We start from the raw sequence: 26,874 nt of genomic DNA, 5'->3' as shown, positions 1-26,874 counted from the left end.
TACTACCAATAAGAGATTTGCAGAATTTTTGAGATGCTATCAAAAATTCTGTCCCAGTTACTTTTCTAATGCACCTCAGTCTTGTCTTCTTTTGTGAAAAGATCTTCTTTAAAATTTTTGAGTCCCTCTCAAAATTTTTTGTTCAGTTTCCATCATAAATAGAGAACTTATGAGAGATATGACCGAACCGTTGTGGCGCCTACGTATCCCATTGAGGCAGGAATCAGGTCAAACGTAGTTCCCCTATTGGAAGATAGAAGAGGAATGAGAGATTTTAATAAAAATAATGACCGAGGCCTACATAGGTCGCCTAAGTATCTCATTCTTGAGATTTCAGGCTAGACGTAGTTCAAACCCCAAAAATAGATATTGAAAATAGATAAAGGGGTGACCGAAGCCGACATAGGCCGCCTACGTATCTCATTCTTAAAAATTCAGGTCAGACGTAGTTCATTACAAAATGGGAGGCTTAATTTAAAACAAACAATCATATGGACGATTACAAGCAAATGACATAATTACAAAAACTCTGAATCTTCAAATGTAATATCTCTTGACGGCATATGAGTTGATTGGTTTTGGCCACTCTTGGCCATCCATTTCGGATAATATTAAGGCACCTCCAGATAACACTTTGCGAACCATGTAAGGTCCTTGCCAATTTGGCACGAACTTTCCTTTATATTCATCTTGATGTGGAAAATGCGTTTGAGAACCAACTGACCAACTTCAAATGTTCTTGGTCTCACTCGTTTGTTAAAAGCACGAGTCATTCTTTGTTGGTACAGTTGACCATGGCAAACAACGGTCATTCTCTTTTTATCAATCAATGCCAAATGCTCAATTCGATTACGAACCCAATCAGCGTTGCTCAATTCAGCTTCTTGAATGATTCTCAATGAAGGTATTTCCACTTCGGCGGGGATTACAGCCTCCGTCCCATACACTAGAAAGTATGGGGTTGCTCCAATTGATGTTTTGACAGTCGTTCGGTATCCTAGCAAAGCATATGGCAACATCTCGTGCCAACCTCTGTGATTGCTAATCATTTTCCTCAAGATCTTTTTGATGTTCTTGTTGGCAGCTTCTACGGCTCCATTTATTTGAGGACGATACGCGGTTGAGTTTCGGTGATTAATCTTGAATTGCTCACATATCTCTTTCATCAAATGACTATTGAGATTTGCTCTATTATCAGAAATGATGGAATCCGGTATTCCAAGTCTACATATCAAATTATTACGGACAAAGTCTACTATTACCTTCTTCGTAACTAATTTATACGAGGCTGCTTCCACCCACTTGGTGAAGTAATCAATAGCAACTAAAATGAACCTATGTCCATTAGAGGCGGATGGTTCTATTGGACCAATGACATCCATACCCCAAGCCACAAATGGCCAAGGAGAACTCATGGCATTGAGTTCGTGAGGAGGTACTCGAATCAAATCACCGTGCACTTGACATTAATGACATTTTTGCACATACTTACAACAATCATGCTCCATAGTCATCCAAAAATAGCCGGATCGAAGAATCTTCTTTGCCAAGGTAAGCCCATTCATGTGAGTTCCACAAACTCCTGCGTGAATCTGTTCGAGAAGCTTCGTAGCTTCAATAGCATCGACACATTTGAGAAGACATATATCTGGAGTTCTTCTATAAAGGGTTTCTCCACTTGGAAAGAAATTGTTAGCCATTCGACGTATTGCTTTTTTCTGATTGAAAGTCGCATTATCTGGATAAGTTCCAGTTTCTAGATACCTTTTTATGTCAAAATACCAAGGTCTCCCATCTGGTTCTGCTTCGACATGCGAATAGTGAGCAGGTTGTTCTTTCAAATATATCTCCACAGGATCAATGTAACTTGTATCTGGATATTTGATCATTGAGGAGATAGTAGCAAGAGCGTCAGCAAATTCATTCTGTAACCTTGGGGTATGCCTAAACTCGATCTTGCGAAACCTTTCACACAACCTTTGCACTAACTTCACGTACGGTGCAATCTTCGAATTCTTCACGTCCCACTCCCCCTGAACCTGATGAATCAGTAAATCTGAATCTCCTATTACCAACAACTCTTAAATGTCTTTATCGATCGCCATCTTTAGACCCATGATGCATGCTTCATACTCAGCCATATTGTTCGTGCAACAAAATTGGAGTTTGGCTGCTATAGGGTAATATTGGCCAGATTCTGATATTAGGACTGCTTCAATCCCACTTTCTTCATGATTCACTGCCCCATCAAAAAATACTCTCCAACCAGGGTATGCCTCGGAGATATCTTCTTCTACAAATAATACCTCTTAATCGGGAAAATAAGTTCTGAGCGGTTCATACTCTTCGTCTACTAGATTTTCTATGAGATGATCTGCTAAGGCTTGTGCTTTTATCGCCTTTTGGGTCATATACATAATATCAAACTCACTCAACAACATTTGCCATTTTGCCAATTTCCCAATGGGCATCGCTTTCTGAAAAATATACTTCAATGGATCCATCTTGGAAATGAGTTATATAGTATATGAAGACAAGTAATGTCTCAACTTTTGAGCAATCCAGGTTAAAGCATAACAAGTTTTCTCCAAAAGAGTATAACGAGTCTTGTATGGAGTAAACTTCTTGCTTAAGTAGTAGATTGATCGTTCCTTCTTCCCAGTCTCATCATGTTGACCTAGCACGCATCCAAATGCATTATCCAAGACAGACAGATATAGCAATAATGGAACTTCTTCCCTCAGAGGAACTAGCACCGACGAATTAGTCAAGTAACTTTTGATAGCATAGAAAGCTATCTAATATTCTTTGGTCTATTTTGTCAATGCATCCTTTTTCAGCAGCTTAAAGATAGGCTCACAGATCAATGTGGACTGAGCTATGAATCAGCTGATGTAGTTCAATCTTCCCAAAAATCTCATCACTTACTTCTTAGTCTTTGGTGGAGGTAATTCTTGAATCGCCTTGATTTTAGCGGGATCAAGCTCGATACCCCTCCTACTAACTATAAATCCCAATAACTTGCCGGCTGGCACCCCAAAAGCATATTTAGCAAGATTTAATTTCAAGTTGTATTTGCGTAGGCGAGCAAAGAACTTCTTCAAATGAGTTAAATGATCCGCACTCTCACGGGATTTGATAATGACAGCATCCACATATACTTCAATTTCCTTGTGAATCATATCATGAAAAATGGTCATCACAACTCTCATGTAAGTGGCCCCAGCATTCTTGAGACCAAATGACATTACTCTATAATGATACATACCCCACGGCGTGATGAAAGCTGTCTTTTCTACATCTTTTTCATCTATTAGAATTTGGTGATATCCCGCATAGCAATCCACAAATGACTGCATCTCGTGTTTGGCACAATTATCAATGAGAATGTGGATATTTGGTAATGGAAAGTTATCTTTAGGGCTAGCTTTGTTCAGATCTCTATAATTAACACAGATTCTGATCTTGCCATCCTTCTTAGGAACTGGAACAATGTTGGCTAACCAAGTCGGATACTGTGTCACTTCCACCACTTTAGATTGAATTTGCTTGGTAACCTCTTCTTTGATTCTCAAACTCAAATCTGGCTTGAATTTTTGAGTCTTTTGTTTTACTAGACTGCAATCCGGATTGATCGGCAATTTATGAGACACGATGTCCATACTCAAACCTGACACGTCATCATAAGACCAAGCAAATATGTCGATGTACTCTTTAAGCAAATTGATAAGTTCCTTTCTTTCAGCTTTTATTAGATGGACACTGATTCTGGTTTCCTTCATACATTCGTCATTTCCCAGATTCACAGCCTTAGTTTCCTCTTGATTTGGCTTGTATTGCTTCTCAAATAGTTTCAATTCCTCGGTAAGGTATTCAGGTTTTGTAGCTTCTTCATCATAATCCTCAAACTCATCATATTCTATCTCATTTTGTTCATTTATCTTGTTACATGATATGATATTAGCAGGTTTTAAGTTATTTTTACTGAAATCATCAGCAAACAAAGTCAGATAAGTAAAATATAGACTGATAACCAAATAATAACTAAATTTCACAATAAAGAAGGTCTTCATTTAAACCAAAATAAATACAAATTTTGGCCATGACTGTGGGTCAATCTGCCTTTTTACAAATATCATAAAGGTAGCTTAAAGCATAACAAAATAGAAACAAACAAAGGGTGGGTCTCGGGCCTCCTACGGACTACCACCGATTTAAAAATAAGAAGATAATATGTCTTTATCTACCAAGATGAGTGAGGGACTAAGAGCGGTGTGGATGTCCAATTAGATAATTGCTCCTCTGGCTCAACATCACGGATGTCCGATGTCCCTGTTTCTTTCTCTAAGATTGTGTCAAATTCTTTAAAAAGATTCCAGATTCCTTCCCCAAGATCTCCATCACCAACATATTCTCGCACTGGAAATGACATATACAAGTGAGGTATTGGCCTAACTAGTATCCGATCAATCTTCTTGTTTGTCATATTTGCCTCATCGTCTTCTATAGGGACATATCCCAAACCATACCTCAATTTTTTATCAAGAATCTGAATAGGCTTGATGAGTCCTTGGAAGTACTTCCCTAATCTAAAACCTGGCTCAAAACTGCTTCGGAGCATGACAGTGGCTATTATTTTATAAACAGAAGGCATAGGTGGCTGTGGGGCCAAATCATCACCAGTGGCATTTACCAGCTCCATTGTGTAGAAGTCGGTACCTCTATTAATATCATCAGAAATTGGCGCACAACCATTTGCATGACTTCTTTTACCATAAACGACCACCTCACGATCATTCTTTATGAACTTTATCATCTGATGTAGAGTAGAAGGCACGGATCCAGCCATATGGATCCATGGTCTTCCTAATAATAGGTTGTAGCTGGTGGTGATATCCATCACCTGGCACTCTACAACGAAATCAACAGAACCTACCCGAATACCCAAGTTCACAGCTCCTAATATATCTCTTTGACCCCCATTAAAAGCTCTAACCTTAACTTGGTTCTGTCGGACTTTTCCCAAATCAAAGTTCAATTGTTTGAGAGTCGATAGGGGATAAATGTTAAGATCCGATCCATCATCAATCAATACCCGATTCATGATCTTTTCCCGATACTTAATAGTGATATGAAGAGATTTGTTATGCATCACACCTTCAATGGGTAATTCTTCATTGCTAAAACTAATGTGATGTCCTTGAATGACTCGACTCACCATAGCAACCAGATTATCTCCACCTGTACCCACAGCCCACAGGTACGTAAGTGTCATCCAAAGCTTTCATCAAAGCATGTCTGTGCTGTTGTGAGCTCATCAACAATGCCCACACAGAGATTTGGGCAGGTACTTTCTCTAGATGTTTCAATATAGAATACTCTTTTTGCTGCATCTTTCGCCAAAACTCTTCAGCCTCAGCTTCACTAATCGGTCTCTTTTGTTGATCTTTCTTATTCCCCACTTAAGCCAATTCTTTTGGAGTGTAACACCTAACAGACTGCGTCATACCCTGAGTTGCCGCAGCTTTGATCATGAACTTTTTTTGGTTAGGAATTTCTTTCGGCACCAAAGCAACAACCTTTTGAGGTGTCAAAATCATAAAATTTGATTTCTCCTTTATAGTAAGTGAAGCCACAACCATTTCAAGACAGTTATGATAGGCTGGGACTATGGCTTTTGTTCCAGACCAATCTTCTTCCGTCTCAATCATATTGATATTAACCCCTCCATGATTTGGCAAAGGATTACTATTGACATTAGGGGCAGCGGTTTAGAGAGTGACAACCTCACGATCAATTAAATCCTGAATCTTATGCTTTAAATTGACACAAGTTTTAGTATCATGCCCGACACTGTTGGAATGATACGCACATGTTTTGTCAGTTCTGTAGAATCTAGAGCTTGTATCAGTCGATTTAGGTGCAATAGGATGAATAATACCTGCATCTCTTAATTTTTCAAACAGCTTAGTCTGACTTTCCACTAGAGGAGTAAAAGTCCAAGCAGGCCTATTTTCAAAATTGGGTTGGAAAAGGTTGTAGTTATTTTGTGTGGGTGAGGGTACATGATGATAACTCGGTCGATTTTGGCGGAAGGTGCGGGAGTTTGGAATCTTGGATACTATTGGGTTTGATATTTTTGTGTTTGAGCCTGGTAGTTTGGCGGGGTAATTTGGTATTGTGGTGTTGCGTAGTAAGAAGGTGGAGTTTGATAACTTTGGAGTGGGGCTTCGTAATTTGGGGGTGGAGTTTGGTAACTGGAAGGTGGGGTTTGGTAGTTTGGGGGTGGAGTTTGGTAGTTTGGTTGGGTGTAGTAAACTTGGTATGGATTTTGTGGATCTCGTGGATTGGTCTTGAAAGTTGTAGGTTTTCTTGGCTTGCTGTTGGCGAACCTCCTCCCTTCAGGTGTGTAGGAAATGGTAGATATATCCTCTCTTTTCTATTTAAACAGTCTCGAAGACCCAATTGAGAAGGCTACACGGGCTATCTTTCCGGTCTTGAGCCCATGGCGATAGTCTCTCCTACCTTGACTATCTCGACAAATTTTGCTCCAACGAGCAACATCAATCTTTCATAGTATTCGGGCTCTTGCATGCGTACAAATACTTCCACGATCTCTTTCTCTATCATGGGAGGTCGAACTCTGGCGGCCTCTTTCCTCCACCTGTATGCATACTCGCGATAGCTTTCAGTGGATTTATGTTTGATTTTCTCCAAAGAATATCGATCGGGAACAATCTCCACGTTGTACGCAAACCTCTCAATAAAATCTTTGGCCAGAGCGTTCCAATTAGACCATTGTTTTATTTCTTGGGCGTTGAACCATTCCAAAGCCTCTCCACTTAAACTTTAGCTAAAGAGTTGCATTAGCAAAGCTTCGTTCTTCCCAACTCCTACTAGTTGATCACAATACGCTATCAGATAAGCCAAAGGATTTCCAGTTCCTCCGAAAGTATCAAATTTTAGCACTTTGAACCCCTCGGGAAGGTCTAAATTTAGATGGATACACAAATCTTCATAATTTAATCCTACAACATCCGAAGTGTAATGAAACTCCTTCATAGCTTTCATGATCTCCTCTTTCATATTCCATTTGGTTGTCTCTTTCTTTGCCCTCCACTCCTTTTCCTGTTCCTCATAGAGATCAAGTTTGGAATCGTTAGCATAGGGTTCATTTGGGATTGGGATTTGGAAAGCTATCTTTTGAGGCGAGGGATGGGTAAATGGGGGATTTTGTGTATTTTAAGGAGCTTGGTAATTTTGGGGAAATGTCTGACTGTTAGTATGCTGATTTTGATGATGAGAAAAGGTTTGTGGGTTGTTAACATTTTGGATTTGTGGGGGAGGACGAGCTTGAAGGTCGGTATTTTGAGGGTGAGGTAGCGTTTATTAGGAAGCAGAAGCATGATGGGGATTTGAGGCAGTGAGGTCAACAATGAAGGTATTTCGAGCGGGGTTTAAGAGTGGATTTTGAACGTGTTCATACTTGAATTTGGAGAAGGGAAGTGGAATAGAGGCCTTCCTTTGCCTGGAACCAGCGTGTTGGCGGTGATAGCCAAATTTGACAATTCTCAATTTTTTTGTATTTCAACTCTCATCTCGGCGATTTATTACACCAACTGTGCAATCAACTCATTTTGTTCAGCGACGACAGGGTCTATCACAATAATCTCTGTCAAACCAGTATTGTCATTATTGCCAGCCATTTTCCTTTTCTCTACTAATAGATTTTGATCTGGGAAGGAATCTTTGGAAGCCTTTGATCTCGTGAAATAAGTGTGTTTGGCCAGTTTATCAACACAAATCAATTTTAAATACCTGGATAAGAAAAAACAACTCAACAACAAATATGTTATTCTTTGTTCATAACATGTAATGCAAAATATCACATATAATGAGACAAATAAACACATGAGACACATAAACAGTTATTGCGCATCCTAAAAAAATAGGTTGCCCTTTTATGCCAAAGGGTAGGCCTAGCGGATTTGAAAAATGTATGTGAACATTTAAATCATTCTATTACCCCGAGATGCCAAAAGAGGGCAAAAATGAAATAAAAACTAGGATTTTAAAAGGATTACAAAAGCAAAAGAAACCCATGCAGGGGTCACTTCAGAAAAGTGCGTCAAAATAAAATACGTAAAGGCAAACCCACACAGGGGTAAATAATTGAAAATACATGGAACGAAACCCACGCAGGGGCGAAACTACCGAGGTGTTCCCGATGATCCTTCTGCTCCCCGGCTCCTCTTTGTTTGACCCATGGCTTGACGCAGCATATACTGAGCCATTAACCAATAACCATCATACGAACGCCCTTTTTCCTCCCAAGTTTGAGACCTTGTGATCTCTTTCCACGTTTCCCTCCAAGTATCCAAATCTCTAAAATTGCCCCTCAAGTCTTCCAATTCTTGGGTTAGGCTTTCTATAATGTGTTGCAGGATTTCTATGGTATGCGTGTCCTCTTTTTATTTTTGGAGGAACGCCTTGTGTATTCCCCGTGCTTCATTCTTGACTTGTTCGAATTCAATCTTTGCTTCTGACTCTTTATCTTTAATACTGCGATAAATGTTTGGAACTGAAAATGAAAGACCTTGCACGTTGTTGCTTAGCCAACTTTTATAGCCTTCTACATATTCAGCGTTGAAGCAGTTTTCAGCAAGAGTACCTTTAACCAATTTGGGGTATTATTCCATTCTCTCAATATATTTCCCGCATTTGGGACTTTTTCATCTTCGTGGTCGAATACATAAATACTGGAGGTATGATCTGCTTTCTCCCAAATTGCTTCATAACCCTGATAGGTCTATATGGACGAATGCCTCGAATTCCTGGAAGCGGCAAAAAGGGATGCTTATGGCCTCGTATCACAATTTCCTTTGAAATGAACCTACTGAACATCCATTGTATGTCATCGTCTTTTAAACCGTAGAAATATTCAAGCCTATTCTGCTTTGGTTCTTCTCCTATCGAGACCCCTCCAATACAGCTCATGTTTAAAACCTAAGAGATGGTCCCTATTGTCCAGAATAGCGAGCTCCTGAGTTCCTTGTACCTTGAGTAAGTGACTCATTATCCACCATTGGAGGAGAATATTACATCCTTGAAAGTAATGATGCCCGTTCCTGTACCTTCCCAAGGCGCGGTATATGTCAGTTAAGATAGTAGGTGCAAACGGGTAATAGTTCACTACTCCTTGACTAATAAGCCCATGAAAGGCGGTGTGAGCAAACATGATAATCTTAGTGTTGATAAAAAGACTCGGACCCTGAGGAAATACCATGGTTCCTAACAGTGCAATGACAAACGCTAGAGGTCGTGTCTCATCCCATTCTTTATATGACTGAAAATCCTGATTAAAAGTTATGTAGAAATCTGTATATACAAATTGATTGTACAGATCCCTGAAAACAACACTTGATCCATGAACCCAATCAGCCCAATCCCTTTTCAGCTTGAAGTATTTTATAATATCTTCAGCGGTTGGCTTATTGGAAATCAGAATGTTCTCTTCTTTTTTGACCCTTCTCTTTAATCCTGTGCCAACGGTGTCTATAGCATCTCGAATTTCCTCAATTGTCAGGTTGATTTCTACGGTCCCAAAACGAAATACTATTTTTTCATTATTCTAGTATCCAGTGAGGGCTTCGATCAATTCAGGCCAAGCGGGCATTTCCAAGAGCGATGACAATAGCCCCATGTACCGATTAAGCGTCTTTTTGTGATCTCTATTGAGATTGTTCCACCACATTTTAAGATTCAAAAGCGCTTCTATGACCATGTCAAATTTGAGAGAATTAGCCATACCTACAAAACAAGATATTGTTAGCACCCCCGTCCCCATGGGTAACAGTTTGGTTGCGCACATACATCTTTCAAATGTCACATAAGAATGATATGTCTTTAGGTTATGGACCTTTAGACATGATTTGGCGATTTGCTAATGGACTTAATACACCTTGGGTATTAGACATCTTAGGCTAATGCTTAAATAGGGATTTGGTTTCGCTCTACGCTAGGTAGACTAGAGTGGGTTTTGAAAAGAGACTAGATACCCGAGTCGGACAAACTGCGGGATGAATATAATAAACGGCGTTGGACGACTACGAACCAACTACCCATTTATTAATTCAAGAAGTAATAGTTATTTTCTGAAGGAACAACCGCAGATGACTACGTAACCGTCCTTAATCCTAATGCAAACTATTTGCCATTTGGCGGAATTAATGCATGTGATGACAATTCAATAATTGTTATTTTAAACATATAAGGCACAAATAAAGAAAGCAAATTATAATTTAAACATTAAAGGCGCAAATAAAGAAAATGAATTACTAATTATTACATTCCCGAATAGTTAGTGAAATAGGTTAGTAAAATCTAATTGTTAGAATCTAATTAATCCCCAGCGAAGTCGCCATTTCTGTTATATTGAAAAATGGATGAAGTTTAAAGTTAATTTTAACTTTATAGAGAAAAAATTAATTTTACAAAAAAGAAGAGTCGCCACTTAATTTTTTAAAGAAATTAAGAAAACTTAATTTAAAAGACTTTAACAGATTTTTGCCTTAAAAATTAGAGAAAATGGGTAAGGGTTCAAATTTCCACTTTGAGAAGGTGTTAACACTCAAAATGGCCGCTAACGTGCGGTTATCCGACGATTTGAAAAAAATATTTGACTAACTTTGGAAAAATTACTTATAAGGAGTAAAGATAAATATATTTATTTGAGCAGTAAATCAACTTGAAATATTTGAGATAATTTATCAAGAAAATATACTATATTAAATGACTAAGTAAATAAATTTTAAATATGTTCAAAGAGAAGTGGTAGATCTAATGTATTTTAACTAAATTAAAGACGATTAAGACTTTGATTAAATGAGGAAAATCACTTGAGCTATTTAGTAAAATATTAATTTAGAGAAAAGACACTTTAAACTCAATTGATTTGAAAGAGCATCAACTAAAAAATACTTTAAGATAATTTGAAAGAAAATCTCACTTTTTGTTGAAATGTCTAACTAAAAGGAAAATATTTGGACAAAGTTATTTTTGGAGCAAATTAACACAAAAATGGTTTCTCTTTTAAGGAGAGTTCGATTAAGTTAAACCAAACTAAATCAACTTCTACGCAAGTATGAATAAACGTAAATAAATAAATTATTACAACCCAAATTAAATATAAATGAATAAAGAATGAAAATTTGGCCCAACACTTAGTTTCTGTACGCCTGAGCTAAGTTATTGGGTCACCTGCGTTTTGGGCTTTAGGCCCAATTTTACTATATATCACGGATGTATATATATTGTATATCAGTGTATACAATACTATTTTCATGTATATCATACTGTATATACACCATATACAGCCTATTTTTAGCTCCAGCAACCTGTAAATCAACATTCCTTTCCATTTTTTTTGAAGAGGATGACTCAAAAAAAAAGATATTTGGGCCTCCGTGGCTCAACGTCGAAATGCAAATAATAGAGGAAGTCCATATTGGACTCGGATGATGGTTCATACAATAAACAAAGAGGATAAAATTAGTAAATGAATAGAGAGAAAGTAATTGTGATGTGATTCTTATTAGTTGAATAAAAAACACTTAAACGTCTCATTTTAAATGCAATCACTAGGATCTAAAGAAAACCAATATTAAACTTGCATCTAAGGACAAAAATCTCATTAATTCTAATTAATCATGTGTTATACTAAAGCTCATTCATGCATAACATTAATAATACAAATATGAACTATTGTCTATTAACAAACAAACATATATACATTATAATTTCACAGTAAATAAAATAGAGACAACACAACTCATGATCCAATTACCACTAAATTCATCTTGATATGGTGGGTACTTGAGGCATAAGAATATAATATAAAAACACATATATGTACATATACATAACACTTAAAAGGGGCACATATAAGCATAATAAAATAACATAATGACTAACAACATGCATACATGTAGAAAACAAAAACACTATATAGAAATATATTCAGATAACTAAAGAACATGAAATTAACCTATACATTACACTAAACCAAATTTTAAAACAAGATTTAAATCAATTAAGCCATGAAAGTTCTAACTAACAAGTAACTTAAGCATATATTTATTATCTAGATAATGATAAAGGAAAAAATTGAAAACGTAAAAGTCTATATCATCAAAGAAAACTACTTGAAAAAATAATGAACCAAACTAAGAGTTTTCACATATTTGATGAAAATATCACTAAACTATAAACAAGACAAGAAATTTCTATCATTAATCCAATTAACTCTAACACATGCTAATTAAAAAAAATAAGTTAGTAAATAAACTAAATAGAAGACATGAAGTAATTATGCAATAAATAAAATAAAGCCGAAAAATGATTTTTTACCTATTTTCGGGCAGCGATTGAGACGACGAATTTGAGGGCGATAAATTCCTTAAACCCACCGAAAAATGAGAGAAACAACTAAAACAAAGAAGAATCAAAATCCGAGACTAATTTTTTTTTGTGAATTCTTTTTTTTGTGTGTGTAGTATTATGTTCTTGCTCCCCTTTTTTGTGTGTTCTTCTTGTTTATTTTTTTTTTTTGAATATTGATGAATGCTGAGGAATGTAGATTAGTGCTTCTTTTTTTTGTGAAAAATCCTTTCTGCCCTTTTCCTCTTCTTTTTTTTGTGAAGAAAGATGAAGGTATTTTAAAAAAGAGTGAGGTTGGTGGGAGTAATAATATTGTTTTTGAATAATGATGGATTTGGTGGGGTGAAAAAGGAAAAAGAAAAAAGGAAAAGGAAAAAGATTAAGATAGGAGAATGATGATGTTTGAGAATTTTAAAAAAAATGTGGTTTAGGTGGGATTGGGAGGTGGAAAAGAAAAAAGAGGAAAAGGGTGGGGTTGGTATTGTATAAGTATAATATTATGTATTATAGTAAGTTGTTGTCATTTGTATGTTGGAAATTGGAAGGTTGTTTGTGTATACGTATTTTCGTATAGATGTAGGTATGAGATGAATATTATATAATGGGTTGGGTTATGTGTATATGAAATAGAAGTAAGAATTGGGCCAACGAGATTCTGGCTAATTTATTAGATTTGAGCCAACTTATGTTGAAAATTTGGACTCAAAACTTGGGACAACTAGATTGCAAATTTCACCTATTTAAGTTTAGGAGATAGCCAAATTGATTTAATTGGTGAATTCGGCTAAAACTTTAACAAGACGAATTAATATCAATTAATTAACGAACTTCTTAATTTCGACAAAGTAAAATAATTAACCTAAATTTAAATTAATTGATAAAAATATAAATCTATTAATTAAACTAACATAACTAACATAATTTTTAGTTTAAAAGAAATATTTTTTAAGATGATTTCCGAATAATCGTAAATGTAGTAATTATATATATTTTGTTCAAACAATATAAAATTTTCAAAATAGGTTTAAAATATTTTGGATTTTTGCAAGCAAATTATTTTAAAATTGTTTGAAATTGAAGAAGCTCGATAACCAATATATGTTTGTGAAGGGTCAAAATTGGGTGTTAACATTTGTTTGTTATTTTGATGGTTAGTTCATTAGTTTAAGTTTATTGTCCTGTTTTAAAATTCAGAATTCACAAATATTAAATATCGACTCCGCCTTTATTTTTATTCATACTATTAGTATAATATAGGTTAAAACTCTTTTTGCAATTCTTATACTAGCATTTCGAAGCAATTTAATGTGTTTTTTTCTTCCTTTTTTTTTGGAGTGAGACTTTCCCTTCTTTTCTTTTTTTTAAACTTGAATTGTCTCCTATAGATTGTGCGAAGATACATGATATAAAATTATACTAGGTCCCCCTTTCTTGTAATCAGGTCGGAATCTTGAATATTTTCAAGCTTTGAAGATAATTGGCCATGAAATAAGTCTTGGAATGGCCTAATAACCTAGTTTTTAGTATAACAATTATATAAATGAATTCATATATCTTTTATAAGCAATGTGCTTCAACCTTTAATTAGCTGGTGAAACCTTCTTTTTGAAAGACAGTCAACAAAGGAGGCCAACAGAGTCGAAAAGGGAGGCCAACAAAGTCAAAAAGGCTGCCTCCCTAATGACTTTGTTGTAGCCTTCCTTTGTTGAATTGAACATACGCGTTTTGAAAACGCGTAAAATAATTTTACGCATTTTCATTCTCCTATAAATAGAGGGCCTCTTGCCCTCATTTAAATCATCCAAAAGATAGAGTAAGAATACAAAGAGAGTTATACACCAAGATAAGTATTTTAGTCTTGAGTGTCCTCTTTAGTAGTTGTTCCTTTTACAAGAGAGAAGTGTTAATTGTTGTTTTCTCCTTGTATTTGAGAGCTGTGTACTCCATATTAAATAGTGAGATCCTTCTACCCCGTGGTTTTTTCCTTCTATCATTTAGAGGGGTTTTCACGTAAAATTCTCGTGTCCAATTTATTTTCATTATTTGTCATATCAAACTTTATTTGTGGTACTTCCTTCCCCCAACAGTGGTATCAGAGCCCTCAGTTATTCTGTCTATTTTATGAGAAGATACTATCTATGAATAGTAACTTTTCGTGAATAGTAAAATTTGCTGAATAGTACTATTCACGTGAATAGTAAATTTTGGTGACGGTACAGTTTGTCACGATTGTTCGCAAAAATATTCAGAAACGATCTAGAAGGGTGTGAAGCAAATAACAATGTCGAGTACAACAAAGTTTGATGTTGAAAAATTCAATGGGACTAATTTCTCATTGTGGAAAATGAAAATAAAAGTGATATTGAGAAAAGACAATTGCTTAGCTGCAATTGAAGGCAGGCCCGCAGACTTTGCTAATGACAGCAAGTGGAATGACATAGACAGCAACACAGTTGCTGATCTACACTTGGCACTAGCTGATCAAGTGTTGTCTAGTGTGGCGAAAAAGCGGACGGCGAAGGAAATATGGGATACCCTTACGGGGTTGTATGAGGCCAAGTCTTTGCATAATAAAATCTTCTTAAAAAGAAGATTGTATACTCTTCGAATGGCAGAGTCCATGTCAGTTACTGAACACATCAATACTTTGAATACTCTATTTTCGCAACTTACAATAATGGGTTGCAAAATAGAGGGTACTGAACGTGCAGAGCTTCTACTTCAAAGTCTGCCTGACTCGTATGATCAACTCATCATCAACCTGACGAACAATACAGACAGTCTAGTTTTCGATGAAATTGCAGCCGCTGTCTTGGAAGAAGAAAATAGGCGCAAAAATAAGGAAGACAGACAAGCAAGTTCGCAACAAGCTGAAGCTTTAATGATGGTGAGAGGAATACCAATGGAACGTGGCCCTAGTGGGAGTCACAATCATGGCAGATCTTAATCAAGAAGTAAGAAGAATATCAAGTGCTACAACTGTGGCAAAAAAGCGCACTTCAAGAAAGATTGTCGGTTCAAGAAGAAGAGTGAAAATCCTGAGCCATCAAATGCTCAAGGGAATGTTGCATGTACCTCGGATGATGGCGATATTTTATGTAGTGAGGCAATATCAAATAATGAAGGCAGAAAACATTTCGCTGATGTCTGGATCATGGACACAGGAGCAACATGGCACATGACTTCCTGGAGAGAATGGTTCCATCAATATAATCCTATCTCAGGAGGGTCTGTGTTCATGGGAAACGATCATGCTTTGGATGTTATTGGTATTGGGTCCATCAAAATAAAGATGTATGATAGCACGGTTCGCACCATCCAGGAGGTACGACATGTAAAGACTTGAAGAAAAATCTATTGTCTTTAGGACAACTAGATGATAATGGATGTTCGTTTAAGACTCATGGTGGAGTCATGAGAATATCCAAAGGAGCGTTTGTAGTGATGAAAGCAAAAAAACTTGCTGCAAATCTATATGTGCTTAAAGGTGAAACACACCAAGAAGGAGAAGCATCAACCGCATCAGCAAGTTCATTTGAAGAATCAACGATGATGTGGCATCGTAAACTTGGCCATATGTCGGAACGAGGTTTAAAGATTCTTGCTGAGCAAAAACTTCTTCCAAGGCTCAAAAAGGTTTCACTACCCTTTTGTGAACATTGTGTTACCAGTAAGCAAAATAGACTGAAGTTTAGAAGTTCCTCTCCTAAAAGCAAAGAAATACTAGATCTGGTTCACTCTGATGTCTGGCAAGCACCGGTAGAGTCTCTAGGAGGAGCGAAATATTTCGTGTCATTTATCGACAATTACTCCAGGAGAAGTTGGGTGTATCCAATCAAGAGGAAGGCAGATGTTTTTTCAGTTTTCAAAGAATTCAAAGCGCGGGTGGAACTTGAATCTGAGAAAAAGATCAAGTGTTTGAGGACAAATAATGGAGGAGAATACACTGGTGATGAATTTAATAACTTCTGTAAACAAGAAGGTATTAAACGATAGTTCAAGGTGGCATATACTCCACAACAAAATGGAGTAGCAGAGCGGATGAACAGAACCTTGTTGGAACGGACAAGAGCTATGTTGGCAACTGCAGGGTTGGAAAAACTATTTTGGGCAGAAGCAGTTAAAATCGCCTCTTATGTGATCAATCGGTCACCATCAACCGCAATTGATCTGAAAATGCCAATGGAGATGTGGACAGGAAAACCAGATGATTATTCTCGCTTACATATATTCGAAAGTCCTGCTTATGTTATGTACAACACCCAAGAAAAATCGAAGTTGGATCCAAAATCTAGGGAATGCATTTTCTTAGGGTATGCTGATGGAGTCAAGGGGTATCGCTTGTGGGATCCCACAGCCCGCAAGGTGGTAATCAGCAGGAATGTTGTATTTATTGAAAACAAGATACAAGCAAAAGAAGGTAGCACTTCAAAAGAAAAATCAGAGACTACTACAGTTGAAGTTGAAGAAATAGAAGAAGTTCCAGTTTCTTCTGATGCAACACCAGAGCACGAAGAACAAGAGCAAGCTGAGATCGAAACTCCAGAAGTTCAACGGTCAACAAGGGAGAGAAGAGAACCAGCTTGGCACTCAGATTATTCTATGGAGAGTAATATTGCATACTGTCTACTAACAGAAGATGGTGAGCCTTCAACTTTTCACGAGGCTATGAAAGGCCAAGAATCATCTCTGTGGGTGGCAGCAATGCAAGAAGAAAATGAAGCTCTTCATAAAAATAAAACATGGGATCTTGTTCAATTACCACAAGGAAGGAAGGCCATTGGAAACAAATGGGTCTACAAGATCAAACGCAATGGTAATGATCAAGTGGAGAAATATCGTGCAAGATTGGTGGTGAAAGGATTCGCTCAAAAAGAAGGTATCGACTTCAATGAGATATTTTCTCCAGTGGTTCGACTCACAACAATTCGAGTGGTCCTGGCGATGTGTGCTACATTTGATTTGTACTTGGAGCAGTTAGATGTCAAAACTGCATTTCTTCATGGAGAGCTTGAAGAAGAAATTTATATGCTCCAACCAAAAGGTTTTGAAGAACAGGGAAAAGAGAACTTGGTTTGCAGGTTGAACAAATCTCTATACGATCTCAAACAGGCACCGAGATGTTGGTATAAGAGATTTGATTCCTTTATTAAAAGCCTTGGATACAACAGACATAGTTCAGATCCTTGTGTTTATTACAAGAGATTTGGTGATGACGATTTTGTTATTTTGCTGTTGTATGTTGACGATATGTTGGTAGCAGGCCCCAACAAAGATCGTCTCACAAATTTAAAGGCACAGTTGGCTAGGGAGTTTGAAATGAAGGATTTAGGACCACAAACAAGATTCTAGGGATGCAAATTCACCGAGACAGAAATAATAGAAAGATTTGGCTTTCTCAAAAGAACTACTTGAAGAAAATCTTGAGATGCTTTAAGATGCAAGACTGTAAGTCAATTTCTACCCACTTCCTATTAATTTCAAGTTATCTTCAAGTATGAGTCCTAGCAATGAAACAGAGAGGATGGAGATGTCTCGAGTACCGTATGCATCAGCAGTGGGAAGTTTAATGTTTGCCATGGTATGTACAAGACCTGACATTGCATAAGCAGTGGGAGTGGTTAGTCGATACATGGCTAATCCTGGTAGAGAGCATTGGAATACTGTTAAGAGGATCCTGAGATACATCAAGGGTACCTCAGATGTTGCAATGTGTTATGGAGGATCAGACTTTAATGTTAAAGGTTATGTTGATTCAGATTATGCAGGTGATCTTGATAAGAGCAAGTCCACCACAGGTTATGTGTTTACTCTTGCTGGAGGAGCTGTAAGCTGGGTTTCAAAACTGCAATCTATCGTGGCTATATCTATGACGGAAGCAGAATATGTAGCAGCTACACAAGCTATCAAAGAGGCAATATGGATGCAGATGTTACTGGAGGAACTCGGGCATAAACACGAGAAGGTTGCTCTGTTTTGTGACAATCGGAGCGCTTTGCATCTTGCAAAGAATCCAGCATTTCATTCAAGGACAAAGCACATACGAGTTCAGTATCACTTCATTCGTGAGAAGGTGGAAGAAGGCAGTGTGGATATTCAGAAAATTCACACTAATGACAACCTGGCAGATATGTTAACGAAGCCGATCAATAGTAACAAGTTCATATGGTGTCGATCTTCTATTGGCTTAGCAGAAACGTAACATTACAGTAATTGGGTAGAAAGGATGGTGTGAAGACTTAATTGATTCTCAATTAAATCTTCAAGTGGGAGAATGAAAGACAGTCAACAAAGGAGGCCAACAGAGTCAAAAAGGGAGGCCAACAAAGTCAAAAAGGTTGCCTCCCTAATGACTTTGTTGTAGCCTTCCTTTGTTGAATTGAACATACGCATTTTGAAAACGCGTAAAATAATTTTACGCGTTTTCATTCTCCTATAAATAGAGGGCCTCTTGCCCTCATTTAAATCATCCCAAAAGAGAGAGTAAGAATACAAAGAGAGTTATACACCAAGATAAATATTTTAGTCTTGAGTCTCTTCTTTAGTAGTTATTCCTTTTACAAGAGAGAAGTGTTAATTGTTATTTTCTTCTTGTATTTGAGAGCTGTGTACTCCATATTAAATAGTGAGATCCTTCTACCCCGTGGTTTTTCCCTTCTATCATTTAGAGGGGTTTCCACGTAAAATTCTCGTGTCCAATTTATTTTCATTATTTGTCATATCAAACTTTATTTGTGGTACTTCCTCCCCCCAACACTTTTGGCTTGACTTGATCATCAACTTACCGTCAGTCACGAGGATTACATAATTAGGTCGCGGCCGTCGTGAGTTGACAAGGATGAGAGAAAGGACTAACAAATTTTTAGACTAACATATTTCTCCAAAGAAATGGTGCACATCTACATTAGGTATATCTCTCATAGGAAAGAAAGAGCAAAGCAAAATGGGTGTACAAGCCAAATCGTCATGTCAAATTGAACCAACGACTCAAATTAAACCGATAAAAACTGACTTGTGGTTTGGTTTGGTTGATTTGGTGTTAAAAAAAAATCGGTCATTATTGATTTGGTTTGATATTAATAGAAAAAAGTCAAATCGAATCCAAATCAAATTGACATAATACATATATAATTTTTGTTAATACACAAAAAAATATTTATTATGATATGCTTTGTAAGTATTTTCTAAATTAGTTTATAACTTCCAATGTTTACATATATTATTTCATATTTGAAATTGTAATATGACTAAAAAAATTGACATGTGCCTTTTCATGAGTTTTTAATATGTTTTGCTAAGACAATGTCTTGAAAATGACATTGTACATCTTATTTTTTTGATTTTATTTATTCAATTGTCTTTGAGATGTTATTAGGCAATATAATCACACGATCAAGGGAATAACCTCTTCAATTTGATTCATTTTTCAATCACTATGTAATCATAAAAAAAAAAAGGAAAAAATCGAAAAACCCGACTAAAATCAAAATAAAAAAACCCACATTAGATTGGTTCGATTTAATTTATTAATTTAATAAATCAACATAATTAGTTTAATTATTTTTTAATGAAAAATCAAACCAAACCAACCAATATAACCCTAATTATAAGATAGATCCAGATGGTCAATTTACCCCACGAGCCAACCCCATGCTCCCAAATAACTCTGCAGGGAATGTATATATAAAATATTTGTGTGTAATTTATGTTATTAGAACTTTAGAATAAAATATATTACATGAAGAATTTGTAAAGAATAAAATTTCAAGATTACATGAAGATTATATAGGGTGATTATTTTTTTTAAAAAAGAAAGAATTTATATTATGGATTAAATAAAAAAATAATATAACATTGGAAAAAATATATATTCTTTTTTAGATAGTAAAATAGAGAACTGAATTGAAATTGATTGCCCTCCAAATATATAATTTTTTTTATATTTGAGGAATAAAATAAGGAATGAACTGGAGATGCCATAGCAAAGACATTAAAGTGTTGTAAAAAGGGAAAATATAATTTTAGAGTACCCCATCATGTCAAAGCCCTTCCTCTGCAGGAAATGGGAATAGTGCTATCCACCACCAATCCCACTGATATACATTGTCCATTGGTTTGTGCAACTATCAATTATATACCGTCGACAAGGAGATGGAATACAAGTACTTCTTAATTCCGTTTCAAATTGTGTGTTATGTTTAGGATTTTAAGAATTAATTTAATTAATTTTTCAATTAGATTAATTTTATATCTACGATTAAAATTTGGTATTTAAAAATTATACAAAAAATATAACAAGTTATAATATTTTCATGCTAATTAAATAAAAAATTAAATTTTGAAATAATCAATCAAAGTCATGTGTACAAGAGTGTGTTTCGTACATACATCGTTCTATTTTCTCATATGATTGATTGGTCAAATTATTATTATTGTTTAGATATAATTTTTGTATAAATCAAGAAAAAAAACTTTCTTGATAAGAGTATATAATATAATTTTTTTTTGGTTTCCCATTCGGTGTTCGGAATCTGTGAAGTTCCGATTAATTAAATTCGGATTGCGCACTGTAAGGCCTATTTAGGGTGGGGATAGCGCTCTCAACAAGATTTTTTTCATACTCAGAACTCGAATTCGATACCTCTAATCAAGGATGAAACATTCTCATCACTACATCACAACTCATATTGATATAATAAACACTTTTTTAAATAGCATTTCATATTGATTGTCCCGTGGGCTCCCCCCAATATCAACCCCAACCCTACCCCCAAGGTGCACCACCCTCGGCCCAAACCCGCCCATCCCTAAGAATTCTCTTCAAAACAATATAGAGCAAATTTCATGTGATATTTCTCTCTTTTTTACTTGCTAGGTGTACACTATACCTATCACAATTAAGATGATTTAGTGTAGTTGGGAGAAAGAAAAGTCGAAGAAGTCTCCCCGACAACATTCAACAAGCTTAATAGTTAATGTGAAAATACTAACAAGTAAATGAAGATGCAAGAATTTGAAAGTCAAAGTCTTTTAATGGATGACAAAGTCACGTCCATTTCCACTTACGTTAGTACGTACTCACCTCATTCATGTGTTTATTATTTTAAAAATAAATTTTTATTTTATTTATCACTTTGAAGATATTTTAAAAAAATAATTTACCCTCAACAATATTGTGAAGTAATTGATCATGTAAAACTCAGATTATGAAGCTAAGGAAGAAGATAACTTGGAAGAGAAGAAAATATGTTTCATTGATTATTAACTCACTGTACAACACATGTATTTATACTACTTAAACTCTAACTACCTTTCTAACAAACTCTAACAAACTTCAGCTAACAAACTAATTGAAAGTTAACTAACTAACTGAATAATTAGACTTGTATTATCAATCACACTTGAAGGTACATCAACGCATGTGCTCAATTCCTTCACAATTATTACCGTTATTTCTTAAGGAGCATCCAAGTCCAAAATGAACTATTATTAAATATGAAACTTTAACACTTGGAAAAAAAAGGTGTGTGGGGTGGGGGGGGGGGGTTTCTTGATTTTTACTAGTGCATTTCTTTATTAGGAGCCTGTTTGGATTGACTTTAAGTTGGTCAAAATCAACTTAAAGCCCCTTTTCAGCTTTTGGACTTGTTTGCCTAATGCTAACTTTAAGCCAGAAAGTTCTTAAAGTCAGTCAAAAATGAAAAGTTAGGATTCCTAACTTTTTTTTTCTAAGTGCTTAAAGTCATTTTCTTTGACCATGGAAATTACTTTTATATCCCTTATATTTTAACTAAATTCTCAAACTACCCTTTTTATTCTTTTAACCCTAAAATTCACATAATTTTCCTCATTTAAGCACTTTTATCCAAACACTCAACTGCTTATTTATAAAAATAACTTTCAGCACTTTAAAGTTCTAAAAGCACTTCATACATAAAAGTTATTTTTTTAAGCCCATCCAAACGGGCTCTAGGTACTTGCACACGATCTAAGAAACAATAAAAATGATATTAATTCAGGAAAAGATATGGAAGAAATAAAATAAAGACAAGGGAAGGTCAGAAGGATGTATACTCAACAGTTGAATACTATGTAAGAAGTAACTTAGAAACAATATTCTAGGAAATTCATGGGTGAAATAGAGTAGAATTAAGGAAATCGATAAGAAATTTTCTATTTTATTTTTTCCCTTTTTTTAACAGCCCTAACAACTTTTGGGATGGTCCACTAAGAAGTGGCAATGTGTGAACTTGAATTGTTTGAAAAGTGTGTGGTGGCTATTATATTCCTCTTTGTGATATTTCATTAAGTGAATATTTATTTAATGATCCTATTTCCTTTTTCTTTTCTTCTTTTATTTTCCCCATAATTCTATGTAGCAAAGATGATTTGGAAGTTGATCTCGAGTTAACTTTTGTTTCTCAATTTTCTGAAAATTATTTCAAAGTTGAAAAATAAAAAATTGTGTTGGTAGACATTGAAATACCATTAATTTCAAAGAGTTCATAAAGGGATCGAGGCATCAAATATTTGTCGCATGATGTTTTTAGCGATTAAATATAGGTCCAAATCATTTTACATTTGATAAATATACTAGTGATAGCTCTTGGACCACGGAGAAAATTTAGAAAGAAAAATAAAAAAAATATAAAAATTTGTACTCACAGTCTTGATAAATAAAATCATATTTTTTATTTATTTTATGATTACAGTATAATTTTCCTACTCGAGAAAAATTATTGCTAACAATGTTTTCATATTTGTAATTCTAAGTTAAATTGTTTCTATTATAAAATATAGGGCCTCATATAGAAAGTTTTAAGTTTTAGAAAGGTTGGAAGAAAATATATGAGATTAAAGAAATTCTTATTTATTCGTCACACATTTATTAAAATTGCATAGTACAATGATGTATTTTCTATTGAATCACTAGAAGAAAAAAAAGAACAAAAGATAGGGCAGGATTAATCTTCTGTTGGATTTCTTGGAAGTTATGGACAAAATTAAAGGAAGAAATTTCTGTGGGATTTTCATTTCTTTTCTTTATATATTAGTCATTTCATGAAAGAAAAAAAAGGTAGGCCAGGAGTATAACACTACTCTATTTTATTTTATTGAACATATTTTCTTGGAAATAATCATGGGAGACTTTTCAATATACTAATGAAAGCGTATTGTTATGGAGTTTTAACAACCCTTTGATTCATCTTAGTATCTTGAGTCTAATTTATCACTATAAAAGGAGCTCTCTGTTGTACTTTGCTAATAACCCTCTCAAACTCTTTTTTCAGGCAACAACTCACAATTTGCCCTCTCCCACTCTTCTCTACACACAAAAATCAAACAGGAAAACAAAAATCAAAGGGAAAATTTTAATTTAATGGCTAAAACAACCCCAAACCACACTCAAGCAGTTTCTGGATGGGCAGCTCTTGATACTTCTGGAAAAATCACACCTTACATATTCAATAGAAGGTATTCATAATTTTCATACATAAAATCACTCTTTTACATAATATTAACCCCGTCTTATACCACACTATTTTTCTAGTACATTTCCAAAAAGAATGACATGTTATGTATATATTCGAAAACTTAAATTTTTCACATCATGTTTATGCAGAGAGAATGGTGTAAATGATGTGACCATCAAGATTTTGTACTGTGGAATATGCCATACTGACCTTCACTATGCCAAGAATGATTGGGGTATCACTATGTATCCTGTTGTTCCAGGGTAATAAACAAAATTACAACTAAACTCCTTTCTTTTTTTCCTTTTACTTTTACTAGAGAAATTAAAATTATTACTATAAAATCTGCATATATTCTATCTTCTGCAAACCCCAGTTGCAGAATTACACTGCATATGTTGTTGTTGTTTAAGTTTCTAATTTTTTTTCAAATCTTTGTATTATAGGCATGAGATTACAGGGATTGTTGTGGAAGTTGGGAGCAATGTGACCAACTTCAAAACAGGGGATAAAGTAGGAGTTGGGTGTATGTCAGCATCATGCTTACAATGTGAGTCTTGCAAAAACTCAGAAGAAAATTACTGTGACAAAGTTCAGTTCACCTACAATGGTGTCTTTTGGGATGGTAGCATCACTTATGGAGGTTACTCCAAGATGCTAGTTGCTGATTATAGGTACAATTACTTTCCTTTCCTTAATTTAGTTTCTTCTATCTCTCTGTTTTTCTTCTTATATAAAACTAAATCTCTTCTAATTCAAAATCATTAGTGTAAAACCTGTATCTTCTCTGTTTTGGTCTGGAGTGATCATGTTAAGATAGATATTGAATTACTATTTTGAAATTGAAATTTTGACTACTTTATTTTAATTGAAATGTCATTTTGTTTAATTGAATAACGAAGGCAATTGCTTGTACATTCTTTTGGATATTTATATATGTGTAAGGTGTTAATATGATATAATTAAGATATTTCTTGAAAAATCAAAGTCATAATTATCTATTATATAGTATATGTAAGTCAGACTCGAAAAAACTATAAATTACCAATTTACCATACCGCAAAATATCGAACTTTAAACTACTAAATGATACCGAATTCATTTAGTATGATAATGGTATAATATTTTTAAAAACTAAAATTACCGAATTGAAGTTTTAAATACTATACCATGCCCACCCTAATTCTGGTCATAGCTAATTTCTCTACTTTTTATATTTTGAAGGTTTGTGGTTGCTGTACCAGATAACCTACCAATGGATAGAGCAGCACCATTGTTATGTGCAGGAGTAACTGTGTTTTGCCCAATGAAAGACAACAACTTAATTGGCTCACCAAGACAAAATGTAGGAGTCATTGGCTTGGGAGGTCTAGGACATTTGGCTATTAAATTTGCAAAAGCTTTTGGACATCATGTCACTGTCATAAGCACTTCTTTATCCAAAGAAAAAGAGGCCAAAACCAAATTAGGTGCTGATGATTTCATTGTTAGCTCTAATGCACAACAAATGAAGGTTTGTTACATATATCCTCTTCATTATTTATATTTTTAATTTCTTTGTGTGTGAGCACACTCACACCTTCCATATCCTTTAAATAATCGATGTGGGAACTCAACAACCCCTCACACGCTCACACCTATCAACTAAAACGTGCATGACATAATACGAGGACTCAATAACATAGAAATCAAGAGTTGTGTTGAATTTAACTTTAATATCATGATAAAATGAATTTTTGATCTAGCTCAACTTCAAGATATTTTTTATCCCAACTCAACATTATAATACAATACAAAAACTTTTAAAATTGCTATATTAATGAATTTTCTTTGTCTTGGATTTCATTACCAGTCTAGGCATAGGACTTTGGACTTCATATTGGACACTGTGTCAGCCAATCACTCTCTTGGGCCTTACTTGGACTTGCTCAAAATTAAAGGAACTTTCGTTATAGTGGGTGCACCAGACAAGCCCATGGACCTTCCATCATTTCCATTAATATTTGGTAAGTAATATTAACAACACTTCATTTTATATTTTAACGATTGTTTTTGAAGAATTTCTAATAATAACCCCTTTAAATTGTGAAATGTAGGTAAGAGAACTGTGAAAGGAAGCATGATTGGAAGCATAAAAGAAACACAAGAAATGATAGACATTTGTGGGAAGTACAATATTGTGTGTGACATAGAGATAATCACTCCTGATGGGATTAATGAAGCTTATGATAGAATTGAGAAAAACGATATTAAGTATCGCTTTGTGATTGATATTGCTGGTCAATCATCAAAACTTTAAGTCCTTTGGGGAATTTTTCGAGTTTTAAGTATTGATCAATATATTGTATTGGATGAGTATATCTTATTTCATGTACTAGATACGTTAATTTATAGTTACAGAATCGATTGTTATGAGTCAAATATTTTGTTATTGTTCTTTCGGTTTTTGTCAAAAGAACTTAAGTTTGGATTCTAGGAACAATTACATATCTACACATCATTATTTATCATATTTTCTATTATTCCTTACCATTTTAAAATATTTCAAAAATTCATCTTTTTTCTCCAAAACCCCACTATCTAGATACTCACTTTCTATTTTCTCTCTTTCTGTTTTCATTCCTCCAATCTCTCATATTTTTACTCCCTCAATCAATAGTTACTTTATTCATTACAATTTTGAATTTCAAATTTTATTTTCTCTCCAATCAATCGATTTCAACTTCCTAAATAAGTAGTTTTTCGTCTTCTCCATCTGAAAATTCATACATCTGTGCTATTTATTTTTTTTGCTTTTGCATATTCAAAGTCTTGATACATATGGTGATGCTCCTTCTTTTAGTATTCGGAGTACTCTGTTAAACTTACCTAATATTGGTGTTTATGATTGATCTGACGACGAAAATTGGACTGAAAACAAATCAAATAATTGAAGATCCATTATCAAGGACGAATCAGAAAG

At 34.9% G+C, this 26,874-nt stretch overlaps 3 protein-coding genes across 3 annotated transcripts; 1 reads left to right on the top strand and 2 right to left on the bottom strand.

Moving 5' to 3' along the window:
* Positions 1-611: 611 nt before the first annotated feature.
* Positions 612-1,415, bottom strand: LOC129872598 (uncharacterized). Its single transcript, XM_055947543.1, has one exon. The coding sequence runs from the start codon at positions 1,413-1,415 to the stop codon at positions 612-614; it is 804 nt and encodes a 267-aa protein (XP_055803518.1).
* Positions 1,416-1,466: 51 nt separating this feature from the next.
* LOC129872597 (uncharacterized) lies at positions 1,467-5,711 on the bottom strand. Its single transcript, XM_055947542.1, has 5 exons — positions 5,510-5,711; positions 4,248-5,241; positions 2,929-3,984; positions 2,685-2,775; positions 1,467-2,039 (listed from the first exon to the last, which is right to left on the bottom strand). The coding sequence occupies exons 1-5, from the start codon at positions 5,709-5,711 to the stop codon at positions 1,467-1,469; spliced, it is 2,916 nt and encodes a 971-aa protein (XP_055803517.1).
* Positions 5,712-23,565: 17,854 nt separating this feature from the next.
* LOC129874738 (probable cinnamyl alcohol dehydrogenase 6) lies at positions 23,566-26,333 on the top strand. The gene is made up of 6 exons (XM_055950081.1): positions 23,566-23,913; positions 24,062-24,175; positions 24,359-24,586; positions 25,137-25,425; positions 25,765-25,918; positions 26,009-26,333. Exons 1-6 carry the CDS (start codon positions 23,819-23,821, stop codon positions 26,209-26,211), a joined length of 1,083 nt encoding a protein of 360 aa, XP_055806056.1. The 5' UTR covers positions 23,566-23,818; the 3' UTR covers positions 26,212-26,333.
* Positions 26,334-26,874: the final 541 nt, after the last annotated feature.

This window comes from Solanum dulcamara, chromosome 11 (assembly GCF_947179165.1).
Source record: "Solanum dulcamara chromosome 11, daSolDulc1.2, whole genome shotgun sequence".
In the NCBI taxonomy this organism is placed as follows: Eukaryota; Viridiplantae; Streptophyta; class Magnoliopsida; order Solanales; family Solanaceae; genus Solanum; species Solanum dulcamara.
This window is presented reverse-complemented; position numbering and strand designations above follow the sequence as displayed.

Coding starts and splice junctions, on each gene's coding strand:
- LOC129872598 (XM_055947543.1), bottom strand. CDS start 1,415: ATGAGTTCTCCTTGGCCATTTGTGGCTTGGGGTATGGATGTCATTGGT.
- LOC129872597 (XM_055947542.1), bottom strand. CDS start 5,711: ATGATTGAGACGGAAGAAGATTGGTCTGGAACAAAAGCCATAGTCCCA. Junction 2,776..2,928: donor CCTCCACCAAAGACTAAGAA/GTAAGTGATGAG, acceptor TGCTATCAAAAG/TTACTTGACTAATTCGTCGG. Junction 2,040..2,684: donor TGGATAATGCATTTGGATGC/GTGCTAGGTCAA, acceptor CTGATTCATCAG/GTTCAGGGGGAGTGGGACGT.
- LOC129874738 (XM_055950081.1), top strand. CDS start 23,819: ATGGCTAAAACAACCCCAAACCACACTCAAGCAGTTTCTGGATGGGCA. Junction 24,176..24,358: donor ATGTATCCTGTTGTTCCAGG/GTAATAAACAAA, acceptor TTTGTATTATAG/GCATGAGATTACAGGGATTG. Junction 25,426..25,764: donor CTAATGCACAACAAATGAAG/GTTTGTTACATA, acceptor TTTCATTACCAG/TCTAGGCATAGGACTTTGGA.